Raw genomic sequence first — 19,686 nt, 5'->3', positions numbered from 1 at the left:
TGCGGGCCCCGAGGTTTCACTTTCACTTCTCAGCCGGCTGGTCAGGAGAGCTGCTTCATGCAGGCCCAACGTCTGTTCCCTGTTCGCCTGTTCAGTCAGTAAATGCTGACCACGCCTGCCCTGGCTTTTCTTCTCCACTAAAATTAGGAGTCGAGACTTCTCCGCTGGGGCCTCAAGGTGCGTGGGGAGGTTTGGGGGGCAGAGGGTGGGAGACGCCAGAAGGAAGGTACTGCGCAAAAGTGTGTGAGTGCCATTTGTGGCTCAGACTTGCTCTGAAGGGAAGAAAAGCCCATCTGCAGGCTTCCTGCCCAGGGTGCAGACAGGCAGAAGTCTTGATTCTGGAGATGGATGGCTTGGAGAGAAGAGTGCCCAAGACGTGGAGGGCATTGTTTCTTTCCTGGAGGGGGGCCCTTCTTTCTCCGGGCTGCGTCCATCCTCATCCCTTTCCTATTCCATGGTTTTAATTGTCTACCTTGCTGAGGAGAACTGGAATCCTTTCTCTCTCTCTTTCTCCAAGATGAATAGAATGTGTCTTCTCCTTTCCCCACCACTACGTCCTTGAAGAAAAGCTGGCAAAAGAGGTCCCTGTTTTCCAAATGTGTAAAAACCTAAGCTCCTAGAGTGAGTGGGGCAGGAGACAGAATAGAGTTTGGGGGCACGGCAGGGCTGATATTGAAGAGGAGGATTCTCTCGCTCCTCCCCGGAGAACCAGCTGCCGGGCCATCTGTAGCCTTCCTGACATCTCAGCAGCTGGCCTTCCGTGGGCCCTTTTATCCCGTGTCCTTTCAAGTTCAGTCTCAGGAGTCTCCTGACGCTTCCCTGAAGAACAGTGCATACACTTCCTTCCAGCAGCCCACTGCCACCGCGTCCTTGCCTGACAGAGAGTTCTTTCTTCCTCCTCCTTCCTCTGGAGACACACCTTTGCACGGTTACCTCAGTTCTCACTATTTTTCTTTGCTCAGAGCTAATTAACAGGCACTGATTATTGCTCACAAGGAGCCCAGAGATCAAATGGTCTTGCTAAGAAATTTGATCTGTCACTGCTAGTGACCATGTCCTACCTTGAGCTCACAATGTGAGCAGTTTTCACATTGATGGATTTGTTACACACCTCTGATGTGTGCCCGTTCTGTCCTGTATTTCCACTTTCCAGGAGTCACAGTGACAATCTTCCTGGGTGCCTACGCTTTACTCCTGGAGAGGGTTATAAGTCGTTTTCATGAAGGCCTCATTCTGAGGAGATATTTTAGTAGAATCTGAAGAATGTGAGGGATTTTAAGTCTTTAGCATGGGTTTCCTCCTGAGATTGCAAGGAGGCCAGTGAGAGCTGGGATGGAGAATGCAGTGGGAAGAGAAGGAGGTGGCCTTAGGAAGAGGCAGGAGGAGGAGGTGTCTAAGGTGGCCTTACCTAGAACATAATGGTGACCCGCTGACGTTGGACAGCATGCGTTTGAACAGAAGGATGACAAGACTGGTGTCTGCTTCGAGGGGCACTCTAGTCAGGGACGTAAGAATAGCAATGGCAGCACACTGCAGAAGGGCAAGCAGTGATAGTTTAGAGAGAGTCATTTCCCAGAATCCAGGCAGGAGACACAGGTGGCTCCTGCTAAGATAGTGGCGGTGAAAATGGTGGGACTAACTTGAAGGAAACACTTTTAGCAACTTTTTTTTTCATTTTTAAGGGTTTATTTTATTTTTGAGAGACAGAGAGCACGAGCAGGGGAGGGGCACAGAGGGACACACACACACACACACACACACATACACACAATCCGAAGCAGGCTCCAGGCTCTGAGCTGACAGCACAGAGTTCGATGCAGGGCTTGAACCCACAAACTGTGAGGTCATGACCTGAGCCAAAGTTGGATGCTTAACCGACTCAGCCACCCAGGCCCCAATTTTTTTTAAGTTTATTTGTTTATTTTGAGAGACCCGTGAGCTGAGCGGGAGAAGAACAGAGCGAAAGAGAGAGAGAAAAAAGAATCCCAAGCAGGCTTTGTGCTGTCAGCGCAGATTCCGACACAGGGCTCAATCTCATGAACCTTGATATCATGATCTGCGACAAAATCAGGAATCAGACACCCGGCTGACTGAGCCACCCAGGCCCCAAGCCATATAGGCATTTTAAAAGCAATAGATGTGTTTTCCATCAACAGGGCATTCATATAGATGACTTCTCTCTAAAATATATTTTTCCTTTTTGTCATTCCATATCCCTTCTCACACCTTTTGGGTCAACCTTTGCTTATTCAAGCAAGGGGCGATATCTTTGATATGTTCCTATTTGGGAAATTATTAGTTCTCCCAAAACCTGCACCTCTAGGTGGTAGAGTTTATCACACCTTCCAGACCTCTGAAAGAGGATCCTGAGGAGTTGTATGCACCCCAAATCTACTTACTGGATGAAATAATCTTCATAAGCTACTTCATTCAATTTACACATTTCGATAAAGAAAGTACTCTGATTTCTCAAGGACTTTGGTATAAAGAATAAATAGGTCATGTGGCTTACAAATTGTTCTAAAATTGTAAGTAGTAAAATGCCTTCCCTATAGTGGCCCTTGCTGTTTCTGTGAGTGTCTCTGGGAGTGAATATAAGGGAATGGAGGGGTTCTGAATGGGACAGGTATATTTGGAGATAAGCACTTCTTATGTTGAAACCATGTCTGTGGTCTCAAAGTTTACCTATTGGAGAACAGAGAATTAAAGAAACAAAAAGACAAAGTGCTGATAAAACAAAACAACAAAAAAACCAAAAAAGAAAAATTCTAATCACCTATGTAGAAATGAGGAGGTTCCTTATATATTCATCAAAGGTTATGTTCCTGTGTTCTAGGCACTAGGGATATGCAGTGAACAAAAACAAAGTGTTGGATCTATGTGCAGATGACATTTTAGAAGTAGGATATTTATGGAAAAGATATTATATAGTGATAATAAGAAAAAGATGGCAAATGTACAACAGATAATATATATATATTGGTAATTGTGCTGTAGATAAAGTAATCATATTAGGTCCTTCTGATGAGATGATACTTAAAGAGGATGTTGAATGAAGTATTAAGAGGAAGTCATGCAAATATTAAGGGGAGGTCAGTTTCAGGCGGAAAGAAAAGCAAATTCAGAAGCCCAAAGCATTAGCAGCTTGCCCAGGCTACTGAGTTTCATTTCTGCTTCATTTTTCCCCTCTTCTCTTTTGTCCTCAGTATTTTAGTCTTGGCCCATCCTTAATGTCTGCAAAATTAGACTCTTTTTTATTCATGCCATTCTTCCCTCATCCCCTTTCAATCTGCCCAGCCATCCAGGAGTCTTTTAAACAAGAAGAGCCTCAGGACTAAGGACAGGAAGAAGACAGGGGAGACGTACTATGGCTTTAAAAACCTTGAACATACAGAACGAGGTGTCCTGTCCCCTCTGCCTGGAGCTTTTGACAGAATCCCTGAGTCTAGACTGTGGCCACAGCTTCTGTCAAGCCTGCATCACTGCGAACACCAAGGAGGCGGAGATCAGCCTGGAAGGGGGAAGCAGCTGTCCTGTATGTGGTGTCGGATACTCGCTTAGAAACTTATGGCCTAATAAGCATCTGACTAACATAGTGGAGAAAATCAGAGAGGTCAAGTTGAACCCAAGGGAGCTGAAGAGAGAGCTCTGTGAGTGCCATGGAGAGAAACTCCTGCTCTTCTGTAAGGAGGACAGGAAGATCATTTGTTGGCTCTGCGAACGATCTCAGGAACACCGTGGTCACCACACATTCCTCGTGGAGGAAGTCGTCAAGGAATGTCAGGTGGGCCCCAGGATGGAGGGAGAGGTAGAAGATGGTACTTGGCAGGAGATGTCACCCTTCCATCCTTCTTTACTCATGTTGGCACAAAGGAATTAAGCCCTGTAATCTCTTCCACATATTATCTCTTCCGTTACACTCAGCTTCCAATGTTTGAAGGACATTTCTGTGTATTCCTTACACTGACATAAATAATAAGGCTAAAATCTAAAGCCTAGACCCTTGGCCACCAGTGAGAGATTTTCCTTTTTCCCCTTTTGTTATATGGATGGGAAATTCCTTTCATGAGCTTGGCACTCATTGTTCCCCTCAGCAGGATAGTTGCTGTTCAACCCTGTGGATTGGATGTAGAAAGAGTGTCAGTAAGAGTACAGGGGTTTTCTTGCCACAACATAGTCGATCTTTTATGAAAAGGGGGTATTGGGCTATTAGTGGTGCGGAACGGTGACTTCTGTCACCCAGGAATAAAGGATGTATCCCCCTTAGCCATTCTCCCATATCATAAATTCTAATCACAATTTCTGTAACCTGGTCTCTTCCGAGATCAGCCTGATTTCGTCCCCATTTATTCTTTGCTGAGAAAACTCATAGGTTGACTCTGGTGTGACTCTCTTCTCATAGGAGAAACTCCAGGCCGCTCTGGAGAGGTTGAGGACGGAGCAGCAGAAAGCTGAGAAGCTGGAAGCTGACATCAGAGAGGAGAGAATTTCCTGGAAGGTATGAGGAGACTCTGAGAGGTTTTTGACAAAAGAATCTTGGCAGGACCTTCAGTCCAAATCACAAGGAAGACCCTTCCTCTTTGTTCCCTGACCTAGAATGCATCCGGAAGCCATTCGATTAGTTCTTTTTGTCCTGTGTCTGTTGCAATTGAGGGCAACATAGTCTGAGGCCTGTTTTGGCATGTACTAAAGGGAACATAGCAGGAAATATACCAGCTTTCTCAAAAATTGCCCCTGTGCCTTTATTCCCCTGTCGGTTAGAACTCAATGAAAAGATATTTCTTTTACTGGCTTCTAATCCCTTCCACAGGAGGCTTTCAGGCTAATAGACTCTTTACCTCTCTTGTTTGTCCAACCTTGTAGTACCAGATACTGGCAGAAAAACAAAGGATACGAACAGGGTTTAATTGGCTTAGAAGCATCCTAGACAGTGAAGAGCAGAGAGAACTGCAAACATTGGAAGAAGAGGAGAAGAGAATACTGGATAACTTGGCTGAGGCTGAGGCTGATTTGGCTCAGCAGAACCAGTTGGTAAAAGAGCTTATCTCAGATCTGGAACTTCGCAGTGAATGGCCATCAGTGGACCTGGTGCAGGTAAGAAGAATCCCTCAATCTGGAACTCTTCAAACACAGTCTAAGTTATCTTCTTTTCTGTGTCCTTGGGCTCTAATCTTGGTGTTGACACGAAAAGGTTCCTTTGGTCTTCTGGAGCCCTTCTCCGTCGGAGATATCATAGACAGTTGAATATGAGCATTCCAGGGGAGTATCCTACTTTATTGTTTTATGAAGTAAGGGAATACATTTGACCTTGGAGAGAAGATCTATGGTATCCAGAGATATTCTCTAGGCCCCTTTTATCTTTGATCTAGTGTTGGACATTTGTCAAGTTTTTTTCATTCATCTTAGCCACAGGCAAGTGCATGCATTTTCAGGTTTAAGAAGTGTATCCTTTTTTTTACATTAAAAAATGTGTATTTACTATCACAAACTTCTCTTGTTAGATAGAACACTGACCTTTTTCTTATGCATAGAAACATATATATGTATAGAATGTGACATACTTGAGTGGTGTGAGTCTGTATGTGAGTGTGTCTGCACCAGGAAAGGCTGCTCGTGTCAGGAAAGCATGCTGGGGCAAATCTTTATTATTTTTTTATTTTTGAGAGAGAGACACAGTGTGAGAAGAGAGGGGCAAAGAGAGAGAGAGACACAGAATCCAAAGCAGGCTCCAGACTCTGAGCTGTCAGCATAGGGCCCAATGAAAGTCTTGAACACATGAGCGGTGAGTTCATGACCTGAGCTGAAGTCAGACACTTAACTGACTGAGCCACGCAGGCACCCCGCTTTTTTTTTTTTAATTAAAAAAAAGGTATTTATTTATTTTGAGAGAGACAGAGAGAGCACAAACAGGGGAGGGACAGAGAGAGAGGAGAGAAAGAATCCCAAGCAGGCTCTGTGCTGTCAACTCAGATCCAGACGTGGAGCAGGAAACCACTAGAGATCAGGATCTGAGCCAATAACGAGTCTGATGCTTAACAGACTGAGCTACCCTGGTGCAACTATAGAGACCCGAGGGAACAATTTGAACTAATGTTAAAATTTAGACAGTTTTTTTTTGAAGCATTATTAGTGTAACTATGATACTGAGCATGAAATATGATGGTCATTCAGGGAATTTCAGACTTTTCATATTTTTTGCTTGAATTCCTGTGTATCTATTGCCTTTCTTTGCTGGATTTCCAAACACTTCTTTTGTTTTATTCTTGATATCAAGAAGAAGGATATTTGAATTTCGTGTGTTGGCTGTTGCATCTTAGGTTTTGTTTTGGGTTTTTTTTGTTTTGTTTTTTATCAGAATCACCTAGAGTGCTATAAAAAACCTTAGCTCTTCAGGCCCATTGTAGTAAGATAGGTTTTGAATTTTTTACCAGGTTCTCAAAGTGATTAATACCAAACAAATTATGATAAAAACTGCAGTAAGTCTTTTCAATAAATTAGGCTGGAGAAATCGAATATCCACATGCAAAAAAATGAAGTTAGACTCCTACTTCACACCATATACAAAAATTAACTCAAAGCAGATCAACAATCTAAATGTAAGGGCAAAAATTTTAAGACTTTTGGGAGAAAGCATAGGTATAAATCTTTTTGACTTTGCTCTAGGCGATAGCTTCACAGATATGGCACGCAAAATAGAAGCAACCGAAGATAAAATAAATTGGAGTTCATCAAAATTAAAAACTGTTGTGCTTTAAGGGACACTATGTAGAAAGTGAAAAAAACAGCTCATGGAATGGGAGAAAATGTTTTCAAATCATATATCTGATAAGGCCTGGTATTCATGATGTATGAAAAACCTCTAACAACTCAATAATAAAAAGACAACCCAATTCAAAAATGGATAAAGAGCTTGAATAGATACTTCTCCAAAGAATATATATATATATATAGCTAATAAGCACATGAAACGATTGATATCATTAGCCATCAGGGAAAGGTAAAATCAAAACCACAATACCAAGGATTGACAAAGATGTAGAGAAATTGGAACACTCATACTTGCTAGTGAAGATGTAACATAGTGAAGCTACTTTGGAAAACTGCTTGGCAGTTCCTCAAAAAGTTATGGATAGAGTTACCGTATGGCTCAGCGATTCCATTCCGAGGTACACACCTAAGAGATGAAACCATATGTCCACACCTAAACCTGTGTACAAAAATTCATGGCAGCCTTGTTCATAATAGCTCAAAAGTGGAAACAACCCAATTGTCCATTAAGTGAAGAATGCACGAGCAAAATGTGTTATATCCAAACAATGGAATTATTTGGCTCTAAAAAGAAATTAAGCACTAATGGATGCTACAATGTGGATAAGCCTTGAAAACATAAGTGAAAGAAGGCAGACACAAAAGTCCCCTATTGTGGGATTCTGTTTATATGAAGTCTGTAATTGACAAATCATAGACATAAAAATTAGGTTAGTAGTTGCCAGGGGCTCTGAAGAGGGGGCAATATAAAATGATCGCTACTGAATGTACGGTTTCTTTTTACAATAATGAAAATGTTCTGAAATTAAATAGTGGTGATGGTAAACATATATATTATAAATGTACTAAATAGTGCACTGTAAAAGGTGAATTTTATGGTATTTTGATTATATCTGAGTAAAACCAAAAACTTTGTGAAAGGCTTATTCCTTTTCCCTTGTTTATAATTCATCCACAAGCTCTTCACAACTCTTTCAATTGCCAACTTCATGAAAACTATTGTGTTTATGTTACTTGTCCAGGCATCTGTTCCACTTATGCCAGCTTAAGTTAGTATCTGTTTACTTGTAATAAAAACAATACTCAGTAGATAAACATTATAAATTCTGTTGGATCTGCATCCCATATTTAGATAACATCTTCAAAGAATGACAAGTGGGCCAACCAAGAACCTCACTCTTTTATTCGATTAGGGAATTTGGATATTCTTTTCCAAAAAGTTAAGATATATGCTATTGATTGTGGTGCTGTCCCTTCATAATTCTGTCTCCTGAAAGTTCTTATAATTGCTTTCCTTTTATCTGGTTCTTCATTGTAGTTATTGGGATGGGTAATTTTACCATATGTCTCTTGTTTGTTAGAGGGGCTGTTGTTTGCAGGGCTACATTCAACACTGACTGGGAAGAATGAGCTGACAAAGACATGCTAAACTTGAAAATGGATGAAAAATTAGATGAGATTTTAGGTTCTTTCCCTTAAGAAAGGAGGCACTTCTGTTCTTAATGTTTTTGTCATAGTTATTACATTGCGTCATTTTCATTTTAGAAATTTTGTATGAATCAGGATTCATACATGTATGAATGCTGATAGGCAGTTAAATGATGGAGTGAAGATGGTACCTATTATTTTATCTGTTTAGTATCCATTCCCCCTTTTTCTCATAACAACATCTGGAATTTCATTCTGATGAAACACCAGCATGTCTATTTTTATACATCTCCTTGTTCGGGACTGAGAAAATCAGCATTATCAAGGATGGATGGGTGAATCTTATGTAAATTACCTTATCTAATTCCTATATTCCCACAACTATACAGTTGGACATATGACCCAATTTTGGTCAATGGCTTGGGGTGTAAGATTGTATTGTCATAGTGAAGAAAATTGTCTTTTTGCATGGGAATTGTATCAGTGAAAAGAATTTAAACCAGGAGATTTTCAAGTTGCTATCAGTTAAAATCTGAGGATAAAGTCCACAGATAAAGAAGAAAAGAGAATTATGAAACAGAAAGGCTAGATACATGATAGCATTTGAGATTCAAGATCCATTGGTGACTGAAATAGTACCTCTCTGGCAACTTTTTTTTTTTTTTTTTTTTTAATTTGAGGAGGTGGAGGATTTTAAGGCAATGTTAGTTGGCTTCTTGTCATGTACAACCAAACTATACTAATACAGAGAAGCAAAACTATTCCTTGGGTTTGATTGTAAACCCAGCTGGTGGCCTCTAAGGGTAAGGCCAAATATATTGGTATGTATTATTGAAAACAAATCCATAGTGGTGATGATGTGGAAATGTAGATTAGTCGAAAGACGTTAAGGATGTAGAATGGATTGGCTTACAAGGATGATTTAGTGTTTGGGACAGGGACTTGGTGAATATTGGTACCATATTTGACAAGTGGACATAAGAGAAAAGACAATTAGTTGGTGAATAGTAGGTTATATTTTAGATATTCTGAGATTCTAGTACCTGTTTCTTCTTCATTGTGTAATGTAGTATCCTGTATACATGATTATAGACAATAGGCAATGATTAGATTATGTAAAGTTTGATCATCGGTACCTACATGTGAGCTGAAATTTAAGAAGTGGGAAAGGTTACCTATCGGCAGTATATGGAGCAGAGCTTTGCTATATATAAACTATGTATTCTGCAGATAGAGATAGTTTTATTTCTTTCCAATATAAATGCTTTTTATTTATTTTTATTGGCAAATTGCCTTGACTGGAACCTCTGGTACCATAGTGCTTTTTTTTTTTTTAATTTCTTTAAATTTATTTTGAGAGTGGGGGAGGGCAGAGAGAATCCCATGCTGTCAGCATAAAGCCTGATGTGGGGCTCAATCCCATGAACTGTGAGAGCTTGACTTAAGCTGAAGTCAAGAATCAGGTGCTCAGCTTACTAAGCCACCCAGGTGTCCCACTTTAAATAGAAGTAGTAAGAGTAGACGTTCTTTTTAAAAATTTTTTTTAATGTTTTATTTATTTTCAAGACAAAGAGAGACAGAGCATGAGTGGGGGAGGGACAGAGAGAGAGGGAGACACAGAATCTGAAGCAGGCTACAGGCTCTGAGCTAGCTGTCAGCACAGAGCCTGATGCAGGGCTCGAACCCACAAACCGTGAGATCATGACCTGAGCCAAAGTTGGAAGCTTAACTGACTGAGCCACCCAGGTGCCCCAAGAATAGACATTCTTGTATTGTACCCATTTTGTCAAATGTGTTTTTTTTCTTGTGTCTATTCATGTGGCATTTACTTTTATTCTATTAATATAATGAATTACATTAATTGTGTTTCTTAATGTGAAACCAACTTTGCATTTCTGGGATTAATTCTACCTGGCCATCATGTATATATAATCTTCCATATTTTGCTGAATTCAGTTTTTTAGTATTTTGTTGAAGTTTACATCTATACTTATAAGAAATGCTGGCCTTTGGTTCAGTTTTATTCTGATGTTGGTCTCATTTTAGTATCAGAATAGTATTGGCCTCATAGAAGGATTTGGGAATTGTTCCCTCCTTTTCTATTTTGGAAGAATTTGTGAAGTATTTTTTAATTATTTCTTCTTTAGACTTTTAGCAGAGTTCACCATTGAAACCATCAAGTTCAATGACTTCTTTGCAGGAAGTTCTTCATTTCAAAACTCATCACTACATGTTTTAGGTCTATTCAGATTTTCTATTTCTTCTTGAATCAGTATTGGTAGTTTCCTGCGTTTTTAGGAATTTGTCTATTTCATCTAGATTATCTAAGTTGTTGACATACAATTGTTCATAGCCTTTATATTCTTATTAATTTTTGTAAAAGTCAGTAATGTCTTCCCTTTCATTCCTGATTTTCATAACTTCTCTTTTCTTTTTTCGTGGTATGTCTGCATAAAAACTTGTCAATTTTGTTGATATTTTAAATAGTTCACTTTTGATTTCTCTGATTTTCTCTAGTGTTTTTCTATTCTTTCATTAATCCGGCTTTACTCTTTATACTCCTTGACTCATGTTTTCTCTCTTCTTCCTAGGACATGAGTGGAATCATGAAATGGTGCGTATGGGTGACCAGGAGTGGTCCTTTTGTGTTATGAAGAAAGGTTTGTAGCCATAAGAGTGATCTGGTGGTCAATCAGAATGAAAAATCTTCCAAATCAGGGAAATTTGGATGTAGTATTATTTTAAATTGCTGGTCATGGACAAGGACTTAAATGTTCCTTATCCAACTGAGAATAGACGAGATTCAATGCTAGTGAATTCAGTGGCTGGAGTTCACAGAGGTAGGGCCAGTAAGGGTAATAAGGATCAGGGATTTCACTATCAGAGTCCGGTGACTTCACTTTGTTCTTATTCTTCTTCCTGTATTCTACAGGTGCTTGTCCAATCACATGGAGGGCTTCATAAGCCCTAAAATAGGTTATAAGGGCAGCTCTGTATAGTTACTTTGTTTACATGGAAATATAAAAGATTAGGTCATTTGGGGTGCCTGGGTAGCTCAGTGGGTTGAGTGTCTGACTTCGGCTCTGGTCATGATCTCACGGTTTGTGGGTTTGAGCCCTGCATCAGGCTCTGTGCTGACAGCTCAGAGCCTAGAGCCTGCTTCAGATTCTGTGTGTGTGTGTCTCTCTCTCTGCAACCCCCCCCCCACCACTCATGCTCTGTCTCTCTTTCTCAAAAATAAATAAACATTAAAAATTTTAAAAAAAAAAAAGAGTAGGTTATCTTTCAAGATTCTCTTTAGATTTCCAAAAACAAACATGAGCCTCAGGATTACTGACTTTGACCTTGGTCATATAATTAATTTTAGAAGCTTATATGGGAAAGTGTATTTCTTGTGGCTTAAGTTGCCAACCCACCTGACAGCATTAAATTCCTTACAAACACTTGTAGTTTGGTGGTCATAACTTCTCCTTTGCCAAGTGTTTTAAACTTTTTCCAGAACCTCTGCAACCTCCAATGTTATTTGTGAGTGATACCATTGGGGTTCAGGCTTTGGACTAGGGCACAAGTTCACAGGCTCTCAAAAAGAGACCTATGGATCTCACATCATAGGTAGGATCCACAGCCTCGCTACTGATCTACCTGGGAACACACATCTATGGCCTCCCCATGAAAGACCCTCCGTGACGACTTCCTCACATATTGTATACCTTTTTTAGAGGTAGCTAAGGCTTTTTCTACACATCATTTCATTGAATTTTCTATTATGTCCATGAGATATCAAGAAAAGTGTTAATTATTCCATTTTTAGAAGAAGAAACTGTTTCTTTGAGGTAAAGACCTTCCCAAGGACACACAGATGGCAAGTGGGAAGGGAGACATGAGCACATTTCTTCTGGCTTCAGCATCAGGATTCTCCCTTCTCCCCAGGTCAGGCTTCTGAGGGAGGAGGGTTCAAGCGCACCAGTGGCATGGAAGGAGAGAGGAAGGCAGTTGTATTGTTAGGATACAAGGTAAGAGATGTAGGAACAACATTTTTTGTCATGCCTAGGAGTGAGATCTGGACAGTAAGGAAACCAAAAACTGTTTCAAAAAGACTGAAGAGTTCATTCCGTGCTCCAGATCTGAGGGCAATGCTGCACATGCATAGAGGTGAGGAGCGCCAGGACAGGAGGGTGGGTATGGGAGCCCTGTGATATCAGGGACTAAACTGGTACAGTTTCAAAGAGAGGATAGAAAGGAGGAGGGTATTCAGAGAAGGAGGGATATTATTGCTGAGGGAGATGCAGTTATATCTAAGGCGGAATAGCTAGGTGTTTAGTTCATTATCTCATTTACCAGTTTATAGTCTCCAAGTGCTCCCCTCTGCTGGCCCTACTGTGGAGAAGAGATAGGTATTGGTGCTTAATCATTCGCTTCTAATTAACCTCATTGAATCTCTTATCATTTCAGAGTTAACACATGTCCAGTGCTACTGGGGTAAGAAGTTACTGGTTCTTCAAATCCCTGTGTTCTGATCTCCTTTCAGAAATTTGTGATTTCAGGGCATTTGGGTGGCTCAGTCAGTTAAGTGTCCAACTCTTAATCTCTGTGCTCAGGTCTTGATCTCAGGGTTGTGAGTTCAAGTCCCATGTTGGGCTCTGTGCTGGGTGTGAAGCTTACTTAAATTTGTGTGTGTGTGTGTGTGTGTGTGTGTGTGTGTGTGATTTCAGAGATCTCATGATCTTAGCCCCATGTGTTTATATATATTATATATACATATATAATACACATTTCTCTATGTATTTTAGTACATATATATGAAATATATAGTGTTTTACCCCTTCCCCAATCCATAATACAAGCTTTACCTGGTCACTTCCCATGGTCTCTCTTTCCTGATCTTATAATTTTTTTTTCCCCTACAGTGGACATCACGCTGAATCCAATCAACTTAAATTTAAACCTTGTCCTTTCAGAAGATCAGAGACAAGTAATGTCTGTGCCAATTTGGCCTGTTAAATATTATAATTATGGTATCGTGGGCTCCCAATATTTCTCCTCAGGGAAACACTACTGGGAAATAGACGTGTCCAAGAAAACTGCTTGGATCCTAGGGGTATACTGTAGAACACGTTTCTGTAATATAAAGTTTGGTGTTAGACGAGGCACAAATCATCGAAACATTTTCTCCAGATACAAACCTCAGTTTGGCTACTGGGTTATTGGGTTACAGAATGAACATGGTTATAAGGTTTTTGAGGATTCTTCCACCTCTGATCCCAAGGTCTTGACTCTTTGCATGACTGTCCCTCCCCATCGCATTGGGGTTTTCCTAGACTATGAAGCAGGCATTGTCTCATTTTTCAATGTCACAAACCACGGATCACTCATCTACAAATTTTCTAAATGTTGCTTTTCTAGGACTGCTTATCCATATTTCAATCCTTTGAATTGTCCAGGCCCCATGACCCTGTGCCCACCGAGCTCCTGAACCTTCTTAGTCTGTGTAGCACCCTTTCTCCTGGGCTTATCTACACCTGAGCTTATCTGCACCCTTCTGAACACCTTTTCCTTCCTTACTCCTTCTTTTATTCTAGAATGTCTTTGTTCAGTGATTGTCTGCATGTGTTAAAATAAGCATGCACTTTTTACCCTTTTCTCATTTAATTCAACTACCTTTATAGTTTTGTTTTGTTGTATTTTAGTAGCTGTTCTGTAGTTTAAGCCTATGTCAGTACCTTGATTTTTTTCCCCGCACAGATTATTGAGGCTCTATTCATTATTTTCATATTGGATAATTTGCATTAATCTACCTGTAAGTTCACTTAGTCTTTCTTTTGTGATCCTGAATTTCTCTTAAGCCAATCCTAGATTATTTTTTGAGTGATTATAGCCTTTAGTTTTAGTATTCCAATTAACAAAACTATTTTTATTTGTCTTTTGACATTTCCTATTTGCTCATTATTATAAGCATGTTTTCTTTCATAACCTTAACCTTAGATTTCATGGCTGCTGTGAAGTCCTTGTCTTTTTTTGTTGTGAATCCTTGTAAATATGACATCTGGATTATCTTGGAGTTGATCTCCATTGACTGCTTATGCTCTTGAGTATGGACCGTGTTTTCTAGTTTCTTTGTATGTTAAACAATTTTAATATGTATCTAAAATTCCCCCAGGGGAATTGTAAATGAAGTGTAAAGACTCAGGATTCTGTTAATTTTTCTGAAGAATATTTTTTTCTTCGGGCAGTTAACTTGGTTGAACTCAAATTCGAAATTCTCCCCTGCATTTTACAGCAGGTGAAATCTCTGGTCAATTCATTTATCTGTCTCAAACATGTGCAGTTCTGATTGTTGCTCAGTGTATATGTACAGTTTGGGATTTCCTTCTCTGGATCTCTCTTTTATAGACATTCTTTTACCATTTTTCAGCTGCAGGGATAGCCCCAAATCATTCTTACTCCTCTTCAAGCTAGTAAGTTTGCATGTTGCTGAGTTTTAAGTGTCTTACTCACTACCAATTGAGGTTTACTTTCAAATAAAAAGCCACAAAACCAGGAAACTCATCCAATAGTATTCCCTTCTGCCCGTTGTCATTTACACTGTAGATTTCAAGTGTTTTGTCACTCTCTAGTGCCTTCATGTTTTTTGTTTTGCTTTTACAATTGTTCAAGGTTCATAGTGTTGATGTATAGGTAACGGGTACTGTTTTGTTAGAATAAATACTTCTTTTTTGGAAACAGAGCAAGTTTTGCTTGCCCTGGATATCCTAAACTATTAGTTCAATTGTTGAATTTTAGGTTTTTTTGTATACAAACTGCCAGATTTTGTTCAAAGTGGTTATACCATTTTGCATTCCCACCTATTTCAGAAAGGGAATGATGATGGGATGGATAGGATGGTTAATGCAGACATACTAAGAATCGATGTGTTTTTAGGTATATCTGGTTAAAACTGGAGGGGATTGGAGAGCTCAGAGTCTGAGTGATGGCTGCAGCATAGTGGTATTGATTGCAGTGTTTAAAAGAAATGAGCTTCTTTACCCAAAGACCTCTTCTCTATCCAGTACTTCTTCCTTTGCCAATTCTTCCACAGATCCAATATCCATTATTTTACTCCTCTTCCTCTGAATCTCTGAAATGACACCATATCCATGGTCAGTATCTTAGGACTCTCTTATGAAACCTAGCTTTGCAGCTGAGAGAAATCGGTGGGGAAATCATGTCCTGTCAAGATACCCAAAAACTTGGGCAAGCAGAACATCTGAATTTACTATGCTTCTCTCACCATACATATTTTCTCACCAGAGCAGAGTATGTGGGTTTGTTCCACATTCCAGTTTATCATCTTCTGAGTTACCAGGAAAAAGAAATCTTTATTAGGGCTCTGTATTTCCCCTCCACTCATTATATCTCCTGCTTGGAGAGGGATGTAATGAAGTATCTCCCCCTTTGGCCCATGGATTTTTAATACTTTCCTATTTGAGAAAATCTAAGGGTAAATAAAGCAAGGGTTACAGTGGGTAAGTGGATACAGATAACACACCAATCCAAGTAAACCGTAGGAAGAAAGCAGGAGGTATGAAAAATTAAGAATTTATCAGATGTGGAAACAACCCCAGAGTCCATCAACAGATGAACGGATAAAGAAGATGTGAGATCTGTATGCAATGGAATACTACTCAGCCATAAGAAAAGAATAAAAATCTTGCCATTCAACAACACAGATGGGCCTTGAGGGTGTAATGCTAAGTAAATTTAGAGAAAGATAAATATCATATGATTTCACTTATGTGTATAATCTGAAAAACAAAACAAGCAAATAAAACAAAACTCATAGATACAGAGATCAGATTGGTGGTTGTTAGAGGTGGGAGTTTGAGGGTTTGCAAAATGGGTGAAGGGGATCAAGAGGTAAAGGACTTGCAATTATAAAATAACTCATGGGGATGTAACATACAGCCTGATGATTATAGCAAATAATACTGTGTTGCAAATTTGAAAGTTGCTACAAAAGTAAACCTTAAAAGTTCTCATCACAGGAAAAAAATTGTTTCTTGATTCTTTATGGTGACATATAGGAACTTGATTTATTGTGGTGAACATTTCACATTGTGTACCAATGTTGAATCATTATATTGTACACCTAAACTAATATAGTGTATGTCAATTATACTTCAATTAAAAAAATGATCTAAGGGGAATCCCATATATGTTATTGATACCAGAAGGATAACTGAATTGTCTGATGTGATAGCAACTGTGTTCATAGCAAGAACAGTGGACTAGAAGCATGATTTATCAAGATGTTCCATTCAATTAAAAATATTTTTATAATTATATATCTGTGTGTCTATCTACTCTTTATATGAAATGACTTCTAATAAATGTGAGGCAATAAGCAACAAAACAGGGTAAGGCCTTACCTGACCTCATGAAACTTGAAGTTGGGGTGCAGTGTGAGGTGGGATGGTTATTACCACTGATAATGTCAGTAATAACACTAGGTTTCCTGCTGCATTTCTCTCTGTTGCCTTGCACTTCTGCATATTCAATTACTTTTTAATTTTTTACTGTTTATTTATTTCTGATAGAGAGAGAGAGAGCATGAGCAGAGGAGGGGCAGAGAGAGACACCGAATCCAAAGCAGGCTGCTTCAGGCTCTGAGCTATCAGCACAGAGCCCGATGCAGGACTCAAACTCCGGGACCATGAAATCATGACCTGAGCTGAAGTCTGATGTCTAACCAACTGAGCCACCCAGACACTCCTAATTTGTTAATGTTTATTTAATTTTGAGAGACAGAGACAGAGCACAAGCGGGAGAGGGTCAGAGAAAGAGGGCACACAGAATCTGAAGCAGGCTCCAGCCCTAAGCTGTCAGCACAGAGCCCAATGCCTGGTTCAAGCCCATGAGCTGTGAGATCATGACTGGAGTCAAAGTCGGGCACTCAACTGACTGAGCCACCCAGGTGCCCCTGCATATTCATTTCCTAACGATATAGTGACTAAGTCCTCACCTCCAGGAGTAATCATTGTTTCAGCAAGGACTTCGAGAGAAATTTGAGCAAAGGAAGCCCTAGATAAAGAGCTTATGGTGTCTCCATGTGCCTCGGCCCAAGACTCTGAACCAGTTCTGCACTGAGCATAGCAGAGGAGAGAGCTAGGCCTGGCTGTGCTCAGGGATGAAAAAGATACTTTAAGCAAGACAGTAGGGGAAAGTCAGAAAGTTCTTTGAAGCTTAACAATTTAACGCCTGTCGTATTAACCATGTAGGATTTCTTTTTTTTTTTTTTAATGTTTTATTTATTTCTAGGAGAGAGAGAGAGACAGTGTGAGCAGGGGAGGGTCAGAGAGAGAGGGAGTGACAGACTGAAACAGGCTCCAGGCTCTGAGCTGGCAGTCAGCACAGAGCCCAACGTGGGGCTCGAACCCACGAACCGCGAGATCATGACCTAGGCGAAAGTCGGACGCTTAACCGACTAAGCCACCCAGGCGCCCCTAACCATGTAAGATTTCTGCAAGACTCTCCACATAAATTCCTGGCACCATGTATACGAGTTTGGAAACCTTAACGGTGTGACAGTCACTCTGCAGCTTCTTTGATGTTTTCTAGTCTTACAAGTTTTCCAAATTCAAATTCCAGGATCTACAGCAGTTTACACACACACAGTCACTAACTTTGCTTATCCTTCTCCTTGGGCCATTTCTGCCACCATGAAACTGCGCTCACCTGGCACATCAGCCAGAGGAGCACATAGGAGGGATTTCCATAAGGGGCCTCTTGACGACTGTTCATAAAACAAATGAGATGCTTGCTTGGTGTTAATAATATGACAGGACATCAGAAGAAGGGGCATGATAACAAGATCCTAAGGTCCATGAGAAAAGAGAGTAGGAAAGCTTGTTTATTTTAACTAATTCCCTTCCTGTGAATGACAGCTGCACTCCAGCCTGACGCATTCAGACTGCAGATCCTCCGCAAAACTCCTTTTTCTTTCTTTCTTTTTCTTTCCTCCCTTTCTTTATTTCCTCCCATTCCTCCCTCCTCACTCCTTCCTTCTTCCTTCCTTCCTTCCTTCCTTCCTTCCTTCCTTCCTTGTTTTAAAATTGACTTTTTAAACATTATCAGGGGTACCTGAGTGGCTCAGTCGGTTAAATGTTCAACTTCCACTCGGGTCATGATCTCGTGGCTCATGAGTTCGAGCCCCGCGTTGGGCTCTGTGCTGATGGCTCAGAGCCTGGAGCCTGCTTCAGTTTCTGTGTCTCCCTCTCTCTCTCTGCCCCTCCCCCATTTGCGCACGGGCATGCACTCTGTCTCCTTCAAAAATAAATAAATATCTAAAAAGTTTTAAACATCACTCTTACGACATCCTCCTTGTACGGTTGGCTGTCCTATATCACTGGCATGCATCCATTGAAACTGCACAGCTCACCTGTTTCATTATTGTTATTACCACACTTTACCTGCACCACCTGACACAGAATTTTAGAGTTGTTAGTTAGGGTTCTCCAGAGAAACAAAACCAGCATGAAGGATATTTATTATCCATGAGGACTGACTCATGGTTATGGGGGCTGAGAAGTTCCAGGATCCGTGTCTGCAAAGTGGAGACCCCGGAAAGCTGGTGGGATAGTTCAGTCCGAGACCAAAGGCTTGAGAACTGGGGTAGGTAATGGTGTAAATTCCAGTCCAACGACAGGAGAGGACCTATATCCCAGCCCAAGCAGACGGCAGGCAGCAAAGAAGAGATGAATCCCCTTTTCTCAGGCCCCCAACATATTAAATACTGCCCAATAACACCAGGGAAGAAAACCTAACAGCTCACAGATTCGAATGCTAATCTCATCTAGAAACAACCGCTTCCCAGACAGACCCAGAAATGTTTACTCTGGACACCTCGTGGCCAGTCAAGTTGATGCATAACATTAACCTTCACAGTTATTTTCCTGCTTCGTTTTTATTCTGCTAAGATTATAGACATTATATGCTGAATAGTACTCGATGCCTTACCCAACATGACACTTCAAACAGCTCCCTCTTCCCAGCTGCTTTGGAAAAAGTGTCATTTTGGTCCGTATTGAATCCAAATTCTGAAGGTCAGCTTCGCTGTGCTACCACTCTGTGACAGCCCCTGACTGTCCACCTGAGTTAACTCTAGATTTGCACGGTCCTGCCTTCTCACACGCCGATGAGGACACGCACAGAACAGATTCACGGACCCCAGCAGGTGGATATCGAACAGCAGAAAGCCCAGCCTTGGGGTTGCCCCAGCCTCAAGTGTGGGTCCTCCTTGTGGGAAAGGAGAAATTTTATTCCCTCCTCCTGATGGCTCGTTTGTAGGGAGAAAAAGGCAAGGCGGATGTTGTGTGTACAATTACACTGCTCAGGTAAGCCTCCGTCTCCGCAGGACGCGTTGCCTTGTTGTAAGGCACGGAGCACTTTGGCAGCAGCACTATCCCCGGCCGGCCCGGCCCGGCCGGTCCTTTCCCGGGGCGGGGGGTGGGGGGG

The 19,686-nt window shown here is 40.8% G+C and overlaps 1 protein-coding gene across 3 annotated transcripts; it reads left to right on the top strand.

The window, feature by feature from the left end:
- On the top strand, nt 1-16,517 carry TRIM34 (tripartite motif containing 34). Of its 3 annotated transcripts, XM_077775538.1 has the most exons (8): nt 1-177; nt 3,298-3,784; nt 4,403-4,498; nt 4,864-5,094; nt 10,788-10,810; nt 12,248-12,348; nt 12,649-12,675; nt 13,104-16,517. In XM_077775538.1, exons 2-8 carry the CDS (start codon nt 3,368-3,370, stop codon nt 13,667-13,669), a joined length of 1,461 nt encoding a protein of 486 aa, XP_077631664.1. In that variant the 5' UTR covers nt 1-177; nt 3,298-3,367; the 3' UTR covers nt 13,670-16,517. The 3 variants fall into 3 exon arrangements, with proteins under 3 accessions (XP_077631664.1, XP_077631671.1, XP_077631681.1); XM_077775545.1 differs by lacking the exon at nt 12,248-12,348 and having other exon boundaries at nt 13,104-13,144; XM_077775555.1 differs by lacking the exons at nt 10,788-10,810; nt 12,248-12,348; nt 12,649-12,675 and having other exon boundaries at nt 2-177; nt 13,104-13,197.
- Nucleotides 16,518-19,686: the final 3,169 nt, after the last annotated feature.

This window comes from Crocuta crocuta, unplaced genomic scaffold (genome assembly GCF_008692635.1).
Source record: "Crocuta crocuta isolate KB4526 unplaced genomic scaffold, BGI_CrCroc_1.0 scaffold504, whole genome shotgun sequence".
Taxonomy (NCBI): Eukaryota; Metazoa; Chordata; class Mammalia; order Carnivora; family Hyaenidae; genus Crocuta; species Crocuta crocuta.
This window is presented reverse-complemented; position numbering and strand designations above follow the sequence as displayed.